This window comes from Athene noctua, chromosome 1, assembly GCF_965140245.1.
Source record: "Athene noctua chromosome 1, bAthNoc1.hap1.1, whole genome shotgun sequence".
Taxonomy (NCBI): Eukaryota; Metazoa; Chordata; class Aves; order Strigiformes; family Strigidae; genus Athene; species Athene noctua.
In genome coordinates, this window is record NC_134037.1 from 227,429,898 (window position 1) to 227,444,142 (window position 14,245).

The 14,245-nt window shown below is 34.9% G+C and overlaps 1 protein-coding gene across 2 annotated transcripts in view; it reads left to right on the top strand.

Annotated features, from left to right (window-relative positions):
- Positions 1-14,245, top strand: part of DIAPH3 (diaphanous related formin 3) — a 255,321-nt gene that overhangs the window by 43,512 nt on the left and 197,564 nt on the right. For both annotated transcript variants that reach the window (XM_074912215.1, XM_074912225.1), the window contains exons 6-9: positions 365-439; positions 523-592; positions 956-1,092; positions 1,552-1,657. In XM_074912215.1, the coding sequence (XP_074768316.1) occupies positions 365-439; positions 523-592; positions 956-1,092; positions 1,552-1,657 (388 nt within the window). The remainder of the gene's footprint in view (positions 1-364; positions 440-522; positions 593-955; positions 1,093-1,551; positions 1,658-14,245) is intronic.

Here is a 14,245-nt window from a genome sequence, read left to right on the forward strand (position 1 = left end):
AATTATGACTCTTCCAAGAAACTCTAGAACTGTGTGTAGTAGAAATTTGTTGGTTTTCTTCCCTTCCTTTGCAAGGTTTTTCAAATGACAGCTCTGTGCCAACGAACATATAATTGTTAATTTAAAAAATAAAATTACTAAATTTAATGAATACTTAATTTTAAAATCTTTTTTTTAGTTTAAGGTTACCTAATTGTATCAGCAAATGAATGGAATTCCTCTTGATCATCTATTGAGTAAAGAGTCGATTTTGAGTTTTAAAATGGTCCAGTTATACTGCTTTTATTTATGCTGACAATTTTCATTCATTGTAATTAGTGTTTGAAATGTCAAAATTTTTAATGTCTTTTTTCTTTCTCCCTAGCTGGGTTGAAAACTTTGGCCAAGAAGGTTTGGGGCTGCTGTTGGATGTTTTAGAAAGATTGGTTGAGACAAAAAAGTAAGGATGATTTCATATAAAATTGCCAGCTTTCCTTAATATGTAAACAGTACTTAATTACACTAATTTTTTGATTTATTCAGCCAGGACAAAGTTGTGAAAAGGAGTCAGCATAAGGTTATACAGTGTTTGAGAGCCTTCATGAATAATAAGGTATGGGATTTTGTTTAATCTGGAAATTACTACAATTCAGTCAGATAATGTACATGATCAGTAGGTATGAACCTGTGCAATCTGGAGTTGGTCAGCTGTGGTTTGAAGTTCGTTCTGCTGCCACTTCCTCTCTGTGGAAATATACTCAGAGAATAGTGTAAACTTTTGATGCTCATGTATGCCCTTATAGAATAAGTGATCCGTTTTGGACTTTTATGTAATTTTTAAAATTAATTATTTAACAGACTTAAATGACATTTGAAATATTTACTTGAGGGAACTGTCATTGTCCTTTACTAGATAGTTGATACAGTAATTTGGATTCCCCCCAACTCTCCTTACAACTGTTATTCTATTGTTTAGTATGGACTGGAAAGAATTTTGGGAGAAGAGAGGAGCCTTTTGTTGCTGATAAAAGCAATTGATCCCAAGAAAACTAACATGATGACGGATATAGTTAAACTCCTTTCTGCAATGTGCATCGTTGGAGAAGAAAACATGTAAGTACTGTATTTAGTCAGAAATAGTGAGATAATTTTACAATATCCAAAATTGTAGTTATACCTGAATGAAATGCTAAAATTTTCAACTTGGGTTTGAAAATCGTATCTGTACTATATTCAGTTTTCAGAATACCTTTGTCTGTGATTTTTATTGTGGTCATATCACCAAGAGTTTTCTTTTTGACATGTGGAGGTATGGTCAGATGTTAGTTATGCAGTCATTGTTTTGCTTAAAACTTTTTAGCATTGCTCTTAAGGTATCTTAACCATTGTAATCCAATAAGTCATTCTTTGGCTACAAAAGTCTTCAGAGAAAACAAGTAATGCTTAAACCTCCTAAATTTGTATGCATGAAATTGAGGCAGGTGAATACTTTGGTAACATGTCTCTTCAGAAAACAAATGAAGAGCAAGGTTAAATATCTTTCCTGTGTGAAATGGTTTACTTTCCTTACAGCCTTGAAAAAATTTTGGAAGCTATAACAGCAGCAGCAGAGGAAAGAAATGTTGATAGATTCTCTCCTATTGTAGAAGGTCTTCAGGATAATTCAGTTCAGCTGCAAGTAAGCAAATTTTTTTCACAAACCTCTGCAATGAGTAAAAATAAAATTATTCATTTTTCTATATTGAACATTACAGAATTACAATAAAAAGGAGAAGGGATACCCTTTCGAAGAAGGGTCAAATTTTGGAATGGTGTTTAAAGTGCTATCTTTTAAAATGCATTGTGGGAAGATTCAGGTTCAGAAAAACAGGAGTGTTGCAGGTTAATTTGTTGATTTCTATTCACTCAAATCTTACAGACTTTGGAGTTAAATTTATATTGCCTTTTAAAATAAAGCATGAGTCATATATTCAGGTGCAAAAATAGTATCTAATTTCTGGTGATATTTGCTGAAACCTAAAAATTAATAAAGTTTTAGGCAACTGCTTTTTATAATTAATGTTTAAATCAGCAGGAAATCTGTCCCTTGTGTCTGTTCTATGATTTCACAAAATTGTACCCAGAGAGTGAGGAAAGAAATATTTCATCTTAATTTCAATTTTCAATTTTGCTTCAGTTGGATATAGAGAAAGACACAAAGTATTATAGTGCATTTGAATGATCATTAGAAATCATTGGTCCAAGAGTGTAAATATTAACTCATATTGATTTTTATGTAACTCAGTTGAACTGAATGCTGGTCATAATTGTCATTCTTTGTGAATATTATAAAAATAGATGAATCTCAAGTTTGAAAGAAATTATTGTATTACTCCACTGTCACCTTTTGTATTAAATAGTCCATGTCTGATAGTAAAGATTGCTGTTGGTTTCATCTGTCTCACAGAAAAGCTAGCCATAAAGAAATATTTGAAGCTGGAGAGTCATTTGTTGTTGAATTATGCAGGTAATGATGGGATTCTCTCTTGAAAAATCATACTTATTTCTTACTTTTTATACCTTATAATCATAGAATGGTTTGGGTTGGAAGGGACCTTTAAAGATCACCCAGTTCCAACCCCCCTGCCATGGGCAGGGACACCTTCCACTAGACCAGGTTGTTCAAAGCCCCGTCCAACCTGGCCTTGAACACTGCCAGGGAGGGTGCAGGCACAGCTTCTCAGGATGTGATTGGCTCTCTTGTCTGCAAGCACACATTGTTGGCTCATATCTAATTTTTCATCTGTGACTATCCCAAGGTCTTTCTCAGAAGGGCTGCTCTCAGTCTCTTTGTTACTCAGACTGCACTGTTACTGGTGATTGCCCCAACCCAGATGCAGGATGTTGCACTTGGCCTTGTTGAACTTCATGACGTTCACGTGGGCCCAGCTCTCCAGCTTGTCAAGGTCCCTCGGAGTGACATCTCTTGATGCTCCCATCTTCAGCTTCCTATTGTGTGATTTCATTCCTCTTCATTCTAGAATAGAGCTTTTTACAGTTACAATTACTTATTTGCCTTTTTTTTTTTTTTTTTTTTTTTTTTGTAGACTGAATAAGTTGCTTTCTAACCCTTTTTAGTAGTCTAGATATTAATTCATAGTATAGCTTGTTGAATAAACAGACATTTTTTTTACTCAGTGTTGTGAAAATCACCACTAAAATCCTTTGTTTTCTGATGTGTATTCTAGTATACACATTCTAGGAGTGCTAAACTGAGGTAAAAAGAATATCATACAAAAGATGGAGAAAGAAAATTACTGTCCAGCATAAAGTCAGTTAAACTCAGTTACTCCAGTTTGACAAAGAAGGTTGATTCCTGTTTGTTTTGTTTGTTTTTTTGTTGTAGTGTACATAGGTATTTCCATGTTCTCTGTCCTGAGCAAGAGATCCAATAGCAAGATTGTTATTTCTTTTCTTTAAATCTTGCTGTCATAACCATGGTAGGAATTGGTTACTGTGATAGAACAAATTCAGCTTTGAGTTGCTGCTCAGTTTTCTGGCAGTAGTCATGGTGTAATTTGCCAAGTGAAGTGATAATTGAGGGAAGGATGATCCTTTTTTTTTTTTTTTTTTAATTTTGTAAAATTTTGTAATTTTTTTTTTAATTTCAGCATGGATTTATTACACTGAGTTAAAAAGTTTTGAATTAAAACCAAGTTTAAGAATTTATGGATTCTCTAGTTCTTTCCTTTGCTTCAACCTTGAAGATTGCTAAATGCCTGTAATGCATATTGCATTTCATTACTCATGATGATAGTCAAAGTTGCTTAGGAACCTTAGACAGTCAACTTCAGAGTCAAATAGAAGTAGGCTCTCCCCCTGCAATAATTTTTATTGGTTGGAAATTAAGCATATTTTGTTTGTTCTTATATTTCATTTGTTTGTTTTCAAAAGTGTATCAGGTTGGTATTGGCTTCACACAGAAGATGTGAATTCCAGCTTAGTGCAGAAAGATTTGTCTTTTCTTCCTTATTTTTTCTTTTTTTTTCCCTCCCAGATTTGTACATTTTGCTCATGTATTGAAAACCACAGTAACTACCTTTAAGGGTCAAAAAGGAGACCTTTTGTAGGCAAGGCCGGTGCGGGGCTGGAAAGGGACTGTAGGGAGAACTGTAGAATAATAAGGTTTTTTTAATTTGAACAGTGGCTGGGGGGCTTTGTGTAAGACTCAGCCTACAGTTAAGATTAGCAAGAAGAGAGAGAAAAAGCTTTGAGCTCCAGTTCTGGTGGCACTGGAAGGGGACTGCAGAACAGAAGTGTGGACTGTAAGAACAATTTTCCTGTTTTCCAAGGCTCTTGAGTCTGCATTTTCCAGATTGGTTGTAAATTTCTTGTAGCAGAACATCCTTACCTTAGTTTTTTTCAAGAATCATTGCAGTTCTTCAGTATCAAATTTGAAAGTATGATCTCATACATTTCTGTTCTCCTCTGGGGTCTCGGTTTCATTTAGATTTCAAGATGAATAATGTTCATTTAACAAGTTCCTATTCAGTATAACTTATACTTCATATTTTAGCATCCTTGAGGTAGTAGTAGGCAGTATGAATTTGGGCCAGACGTGAAAGCTTGGGCATGTCAGACATTCAGGATAATATAACATTTGGCTCACTGCATATAGGGCTTTTTTTGTTTGCATGTTTTTTTAGTCCTCCTTGGTTATTTTACTTGCTTGGTTTACTTTGATTTTGGGTCATAATATAAGTAAAAATATGTTGTTCTTATTTCAAGAACCTGAAAAACAAAAATATGAAAAGTTTGATTTTCTGTTATGCTTATTTTTATTGTTTTAGTATCATCAATAAGTTAAAAAAAATAAAGAAAACTTTATTCATAAATATAATCAAAGAATTAAAGCAAATCCAAATGCAGAAATTGGTTTTAAATAATGGTAGCTCAGTGTCTCTGTATATAGCAGCCGCCTTCTATCTTTGGCATGAATATAGATATTAATAAAACTATTTTGAATTTGTAGGGAGAAGTGCTTTAGATTATGGAAACCATATTTCTCGATTTCAGGATATTGTATCTAACTTATGAGATTTTAAGAGCCTGTATTTGCTACAGAGCATATAAGAGTTTGAGAATTTCAAGGTTCATCACAGCACTTAGATGCCTAAACTTTAATAGCATGAAGAGCAGTACTTCTCTGACTATTCTTTACTAGTCTGTAGATATTCAGAGTCCTGAAATTAACAGCATTTTGTGTTGAGCATTAGGCTTCCAAATGTGATCCTGAATTTTCAGAAGTTGCATATATCTGCATGAGTGTAGATTTAATAAGGGGGAAAAAAACTTTGTATAACTGCCTTTTCTATACAGTTCAGAAAGCACATGAAATCTGCCTTAAAAGCAGCCCCTTACTTTATTTGAAGCAGCAGGTAAATTAAATTAATCCTATGTACTTCTCCCTTTACCCATGATGGGTACACACATGTGCATTTTGCTCATTTCCTCTTTTTAATAATTAAATACATTTATAAGGGCCTCTTATATACTTAAGCTAAATATATTAATTTGGCTTTACTAAGAGGGTTACCTCAAAGTTTCAGAAAGTAGGTAACATTCTGCTGTTTCATTTGCTGTATCTTATGTAGACATGGAAACTTAATGAAAGTTTGTTCTTTTTCTTTTTTTTTTTTTTTTTAATTAAACTTCCATTTGAGCACATTCTTTCCACTAAAAGACCTTTTTTTTCTTTTTCAGCATTCACAAATGGTTGCTAGATTTCTTAAGACCAGAAAAATCAAGGTTTCTCATGTGAATCAGCTGTAAACTTTTATAACAATGACATTGACCTGTTGGTTAATTCGACAGTGTTTTAATGAGACAAAAGTTTACTGTTGTCAGTTAGTTGGCATAGTTGCCCTGATCATCTGCTTGATATATGTAGGCTTGCTTTGTGGCAGCTCAATTTGACACTAACAACTGACCTTTTCAATTTCAAATTGACTAACATTTCTGTTGCCTGAAGGCTGAATATATAAAGGGCCTCAGTATGATGATTTCTGTATTTTTAGTGAAAACTGTGTATCTACTTGCATTTGTTTCAGCAAAGGATATTCTCCCTTTTATCTTTCATAAAATCCCAAATTATGGAAAACATACTTAAATGTTTTTGGCTTATGACAAGGTCTTAGTATAACTACAGCTAGAAGTAATACTGAATTTCTGGGTTTGTTAAATGTAGTTTAACGTCGTAAGCCTCTGCTCAAGAAAATGCATACAAAGAAATCTGGTACCTTGTATGTACTTATGATGACAACTGGAAAAAATCTAATAGTTTGGTTGTTCAAGCCATGGTGTCAGGTAATACAGCTCTTCTGACACAACCCATTTTGATATATTTAAGACATTTTTAAAAACAAAAAAATTGTTTGTTGCCCAGTTCTTTTCATTCTTCTTATGTAATCAAATGAAGAATACGTCTTCTTTCTTATCATCATCTTTTATCACTATTCCTCAAGCAGGCAGTTTAACTAATGGAAGAATGCTGTTCTTCTGTACAATTCTAGTTGCAGATTCTAATTCTTCTAATTTCCAGTTTAGAACTGAGAAGAGATATAATGTTAAAGCAAGTTCCTGAAAAATGAGCACTGATCATCCCTATGGAAACTTGCAGGTGTTTCATGCCTGTCCTAGGAGAAGTGTTTTTGTGGCAAAGTAAACTGCCTTATCTATTCATCGTTAGCATTACCCTCAGTATTTTTAGTTGTCAGGGACAGCCATTTCATCTTTCTTTTTCATCTAATATGAGAATGTGAGAGGATATGGTCTGTGATATTTTGGTTAGATTGATGATTCATGATTGTTCTGTGCTAATGAGTTGATGATTCTTAGTTGTTAAGTGCTAATGAGATCTTTTCCATAACTGCGTAATAGGATGAATAAGAGCAAACCTCACTTTATCTAAATGTAGAGACTGACGATAAGTATTTAAGATCTATGTAAATGTATGTGCATGTGGATGGTACATCTCCCAAGTCGTTACTAAGAATTTTTTGTCATTAGCAATTGATGAATGTCAATATAGTGTCTCTGCCAAAGCCAAATTTACAAAGTCAGTGCAATACTGGCAAGCAGAATTTAACTAAATATGTATCATCTTTACAGCCTTCTACAAGGGCATACTTGCAGTAAGAGTAAAAAAAGTGAAGTAGACAATCTTACTGTAGTTCCTCTTATTTAGATGAATAAGATATGACATAAGATGATACCATATAGTTAGTATAGATTTTTTTGTCTGTGCAAGAAAAAAGCTGCACTGAGCTACTGAAACCTGACAGTTTCCTCCAGAAAAGGACTAAGTATGTTCTGTCGTGTCTTCAGCAGGGGAAAAATGCAAGTTTAAAATACAGGCTGTGGAATCCTCAAACAATGCATCCTCTAACTTAATAGTCATCACCAGTTAGAATCACAGAGGATTAAATTTTGAGAGAGAGTATATCTGATCTCATTGGTCTAGTTTCTCATGGAGGAAAGCGTTCAAAATTTTGACTTCCCATGTGAACTGTGTTATGATCTGTGCAAAGTTGAAAAAGGATGCATCTAACTAGACTGCCACATGAAGTGAAAGATTTGCTCTTGGCTTTTCCCTGAAGAAAGGAAAGTGCCTCTACATGTATTCACTGCCTGCTTGTTGTAAACAGCAGGATACTCTAAAGATGTAATTACTGTCTGGGTTAGAGGTGCCCCTCAGGAAAGAGAACTTAGTGCTGAAGACTGCAATTTCTACAACAGAATTTTGGAAGGTACACCAGAGAGCTGTGTATTACCATATGCCTTTCAATGTTAGAGCTTAAAATAATTTCACTTCTTCAGGCATCTTCTCAAGGGCAGACTGACAAATGCCTCCACCTACAGAATCTACAGCTCTTCATGAGTTGGTTTTACATATATAACATTTGCCCAGAATGTTTTGCTCAGAGTGAGTTCTGCCTTCCTAGGAAGCTAATTTATCTGTCTTCACTAAAACTCATACTACCTCAGCAGGAGTACTTCTTAATTTATGGAAGAGGAGACATCTTTTTTAGTGTGGACACAGCTTTCCCACCTTGTGTCCATGGCTGAAAAATGACAAGGCTGTCAGTCTGTTTACAGAATCTTATCCAAGGTGATTGAGTGTAAGAAAATGCAGTTAGGACCCACTGACCTGGAGTGCAAGGAGTTACTGACTGATTGTTCTGTGTCCCAAGAGTTGACACTTGTAGAGCTGTCAACTGGAATGTCACAGGCATTTTCCTTAAGTGTTACATACTTTGAGAATTGTCAAGGAATATGTTTAATTTTGGGATAATTGTTATTCAATTTTTTCTTTATTAAGAAAACTGAAGACAATTATGAGTGGATACTCCTTGGGATCATGTGTAGTATGAATGTATGTAGATACAAACACTTGAAGGAATGAGTTACTTAACTGTAGCTTCCTTTCATCCTTAAGAAGTTCTTTCAACTCTCTGGACTCTGTTTTCTCTTTGGTCTGACCCTTTATTAGCAGCATTAGAGGCTGGATGGACACTTTGTGGAAGAAATTACCACATCTGTTTCTACTTCATTTCTTTGATTAGTAACCACATTGCAGAAGCAGGAAACATTAATTGTTTGACTACTGTTAGATCTGAAGTCAACAGTGCTTTCTGGTAGTTTAATAATTCTAAATACCAATCTGTATTTGAATGTTCAGGATTTAAGGATGTTGCTACAATTTAGTGCTATTTTAAGATGAGAAAGTCGTACAGGTTTAGAAATACCAGATTATCTTTGTAATTTAAAAAAAACAAGAAAAAAGACAGACCTGACTTTTTGTTTTTCTGAGGCATTTTTGTGGTTGAGACTTTCTTCCTAAACAAATAGACACGGAGGTAAAATATCAGACATTTAGATAAAACTTTGTAGATTGGGAACAAATGAGCCTTCTAAGTAAATGGCAGATCTTTCTCTTTAGTAATGTAAGACACCAAATAGGATTTAGTCTGCAAGTAAGACAGCCCATCAAGCGTTTGAGCTAGATGTCTAAACTCTCATGTAACCAATGGAAATCCAAGGCTAAACTTAATTGTCCACAATTGAACTTCAAATATCATTTCAGATGGCTTTGTACATATGAGGTGGTTCCTTTAGGAGATTCCCACACTTCTGGATTGGCACTTATAAGCCGGATGGGACACAGTGCAGCAGCTATAATGGTAGTCTGTATACTATGTGTTAATGTTTAAGCTGATGAATTGGGTCCCTAGTCATTAAAGACAATGAATCCTAGAGTGCCCTGAACACTCTGTGTGTGTTATAAAGAAGATCTTTTAGACTCTAGAATCTTAAAGAAGAGCTTTAAAGAGGAACGTAGTAGACTACTGATAAACAAGAATGGGGATTTAGCTACTCATATAGCTACCTATAGATATCTGTCTACATATAGGCATTTAAATGGAGGTAATCAAAGCTTGAACTGTGTTGTCTTGGAAACCTGTCAAGAATTCTGTTTGAGTTTATTCCTGTGCCGTATGCAGACACTAACTGAACTAAGCTTGCTACCTTTTTAAATTGACTTACTGTCAAACATTGGGTAATATTAATATACTGTTTTTCCAACTGCAAAGTTTTAAGATAGCAAAAAGTTTCCTTGCTCTTGAATAAATATTCCCTGGGTTACTGGTTAAAACTGCCTTTTAATAAGCTGCTTAGTTGCTGTTCATCAAGTTCAAGAGGGTTATTTTTCTCTTTCTCCTGGTTTTGGCATGTTCCTCCAAAATCTAACTTTCTAGACTGCACTGTTAATAAACATTCAAAAGCTTGTTTCCTCATCTTGATAGAATTTAACACATTTTTCCTTATGGGTTTTAGGTTCACTAAACAGATCTATCTTGCTGCAATCTACTTCTAAGTGAATGAACTAATTGTCATCATGTGTCATTTAAGTATTATATGGTAACTGCTAAATACTGAATTATAGTTTCATTTGGAGCATGTTTTAAATGTTTGTGATGTAATAATAGGTTCTTGCTGTTGTCTATCATTAGTCCTTTTTAGCTTTTAAATTTCTTTTAAAGTTTTCATGAAGCAAATTACTCAAAGGTAGATGTCTAAGCAATGCCTTGCTTAAACTTCTGTCTGCTTCCTCTTGTATAACCTCTTCTCATTCTGCATTTTGGAGACTTCTCTTTGGAACTTTCACTATTAGTTTGTATTCCTATAGAAATAGTTTGCTAACATAATCCGTTAGATATCTGTCTTGTTTATTCCAGGAAAGCTAAAGTATGTTCTGGTTCTGAACTGCAATCACATTCCCAGTCGATCAAATTTGACTAAAGTACTAGAATAACAGTATCTTTTACTGATGTGTTTCCTGCTTTTCATTGTCATATCTTGTCTCTGTTCTATTTGAATAGCACATGTGCACATGATCTTCCTGATTTGGCAAATTAAAAGTAAATACCTTTATTTTTAACAGCAGTTACACCTGTAGACATTCTTTCATCTAAATTGCATTGCTATCTCAAACAAAAAAATGTAGTTTTCTCTTGATTAGGATTTTCACAGTAGCATACTTTGTACAGTCTCTGCCTCTTCATTGATAGTTTAAATCAAGTGTGGTAAATGCTTATTCCTTGCTTAGCAATCCCATTCACATAAAGTTTTGCATTAAAATATACTGTTTTAAACTGCTGATAACAAGGACAAAGGTTCCAATTCTGATGTAATCAAGTAACATTGACTTTATATGAAACATAAATGTAACCTTTGCATACTGTACTTTATTACTGACTGTATGATAGTGTTGTCCAATGAAGTCTACAGTCATTGAAGTGCCTCACTGATGTTAACAGGAGTAAAGGTGTTGTTGGCATCTGTCAATGTACTGAATTACTGGTTTTTGAATGGTAGAGCTAACTGAATCAAGAAAATGCAATTGAGTGAAATACTCAATACTCCAGAGAGAAGTTGGTGATGGTATAACAGGTTTCAATTAAATAAACTCAAAATTAGGGGAAGTAAAAATTTTCGTCACAGTTGCTGAAGAAGAATACAAATACTGATAAAGTGAATGGTTTGGTAAAGTGGACCCATACCAAAACAAATACAAAAAAGTTTAAGAATGAAGAATACAGCCCGTACTTAGATAATAAGAGAATATATTCTGTAAGGTATTGTTGTTCTAAATTTTAACTGTTTTGGTTGCCAGCGTTTTCTAGTGTTTGTTGCATACAAATTACAGATGTGGCTGATCAGAGTCTCCACCACATTGTGACACTGCAGCTTGTGCAGTTTGTGGGCCTATAGAATACACCTTATGTTGGAAGCCAGTAATTTATTCTTAGTCTAAATGTAGTCTTAATGGTCTAACTGAATTGCTCTCAGTAGTGCTAACAGTTGTGTCTGCTTGCATCCCATGCCTCTACTTGTTCTATGCTGCATTTTATTTAGGTTTATATTTCTATCTGCTGGTTATAGAAATGTATGTAATGGTAAACTTTGTGTCACAAACTTATACAAGGCTAAGCAAAACCTAAAACTAGTGGGGTAATTCTGTTACTAGACAAATCCTGTTGTAGCTAAATAAACCAAAACAGAGCTCCAGGTAGGCAAGCCAGGTCTCTATAAAGCCTAAGTCTGGAACCATATGCTGTTAGCTTAATATAAAGCCTGTAGCCTGTTACTAGCAAAAATAACTGGGTTCCAAGGCCATATGTTCTGAACAAGATCGTAAAGGACATGACAGCTAAATACTGAATATGAGGAGCTTTTTCAGTGCCCCAAAATACTTTGTGCATCAGGAGAGCCTTAATTTCTCTATTGGGTGCTGTTAAAATAGTTATTGGAAGGTTTTATTCAGTCCGCTTGTGAAAAGTTGACTAGGCACCTTAGATGGTTTTAAAATTTTTGCTGTGTGGGGTTTGGCTGTAAGTAAGTCTAAGGGTCGTCTTTTTATTTACCTTTTGGTATTCGTAGTTTCCTTTTTTGAGGTTAGCACCACTGTGTTGCCTAGTATAGAGTAATGCTTCAGTAGTAACAAACAAATATTAGATTAACTCTTAGAAACTACATGCACAGAAACAGGCTTCAGGAGTAATACAAAGGTTTTATTTGGATTTGTTTGAAGTAAACGAATTATGCGTTATGTAAATCGTATTGTCTTCTAGGTTTCTAAAATACTGTAGGCATACATACAGAATCAAAATGCATAAAATTAGGGAAATAACAGATTTCAGGGAAAAGTGTCAATAAGAATTATTCTGACAAGCACTACAAAGATGAAGAATCCACCATGGCAGTTAAAGCCCCAAATTGTTATCAGTTCAGCAGATTTCCAAGTGGGTTGTTCAGAGAATAACTTGAGTATTTTTTTCTTATTTATAACTTTAAAGAAACCCCAAATCTGAAAGATTTTTCTCAAGGGAATGTATTTTATTTAAGACAGAATGGTCAAGGTTGTGGTCCTGTTACCTGTACTCCTATTTAACTGAGTTCTTTTAACACTGACTGTTAGTCCTGAGTGCAAATACCTTTCTGAAAGAAAACATACCATACGTATATTCTCTTGAATATGTGTAGGATTTTTATTGTTAACTTTTTAGGTGAAAGTCTAATTGCTCTCACTGAAACAGCTTGGCCAGCAGGGACAGGGAAGGGATCTTACCCCTGTCCTCGGCACTGGTGAGGCCGCCCTTCGATTCCTGTGTTCAGTTTTGGGCCCCTCACTACAAAAAGGACATTGAATGACTCGAGCGTGTCCAGAGAAGGGCAACGGAGCTGGTGCAGGGTCTGGAGCACAGGTCGTACGAGGAGCGGCTGAGGGAACTGGGGGTGTTTAGTCTGGAGAAGAGGAGGCTGAGGGGAGACCTCATCGCCCTCTACAGCTCCCTGAAAGGAGGTTGCAGAGAGTTGAGGATGAGTTTCTTTAATCAAGTGGCAAGTGATAGGACAAGAGGGAATGGCCTCAAGTTGCGCCAGGGAAGGTTTAGACTGGATATCAAGAAGTATTTCTTTACAGACCGAGTTGTTAAGTGTTGGAATGGGCTGCCCAGGGCAGTGTTGGAGTCCCTATCCCTGGAGGTGTTTAAGAGTGGGGGCGACATAGCGCTGAGGGATCTGGTGTAGTTGGGAACTGTCTTAGTTAGTAGGTTTATGGTTGAACTGGATGATCTTCAATGTCTTTTCCAACCTAGACAATTCTGTGATGGGGTGATTCTTTGATTCTGTGAAAAAATATGGAGAAAGGACAGGAACAGGCTTTCATTGCCTTGCAGTTTCTAGCATTTTAAGTGATTTATTTTTTATTTAATTAATATTTTTATTGATTTTTTTTTTTAATGTCACACACTTTGCTAGCATAAAATAAAAAGATGGACTTAAAGCAAGGAGAAAAAAAAGAAGTAGCAAGCAAACATTACTTCACCAGAACTTAAAACAGTCAAATAATTTTTGAACCCTAAAAGCTTTTTTTAAGTAAGAAACTTTTAAACATCAAATTTAATGCTATTTTGTAATATTTTGCTATTTGGCTACTTAACATACTGTTTTCTAAATTTTTCTGAATGGTTTTGATATTTTACAAACTTTTTTATTTTTTGAAGTCCTGACTTAGGCCAGTCAGAGCTTTCTTGCCAGCTCCTTCAGCCCTTCAAACAAGTTTTATGGCTTTATGGAACAGGACTTTGCTTTACAAAGCCATGTTGCATTTATTCATACCGTCTATTTATTTGTGCTGCATTTTTTTTCATGTAACTCATTAATTTTGTTCTCTTTTAGTAGAAAAGTCAGTCTTACCAGTTTGTAGTTGTCCAGATCTTCCTGAAAATGTCCTTATAAATACCGATCTAATTTCTTCCGTCTTCCTTTTCTTGGGTGTCAATGTGCTTTTCAGTAAGAACTTTAATGAAATAGCATGTACTACTGCTTTTTCCTCAATTTTCTTCAAAACTATGAATGTTGGCATTGTTCTTTAAGTTCTTCTGACAACTTTTGAACCTGCCTGTGTCTCTCTTCTACATTGGGACCTCCTTTCACACACCAGTAGAACATTTGATGAAATGTTGCTGTGGCCTTTGTTTTCTTTGGGTACTCCTTTCACTGTGATCTTTTACCGATGTTGTTTTCCTCCTTTTGTTATCTTCAAGGAAAAAGATGTATTAATCATAGATGCTTTTTGCAAGTTGTTCCCCCAACTATTTTTTTTTCTTTTGATCTGTTTTAAAAAAGCTTCATGTTCAATCAGCTGAAGCTTTAATTTTTA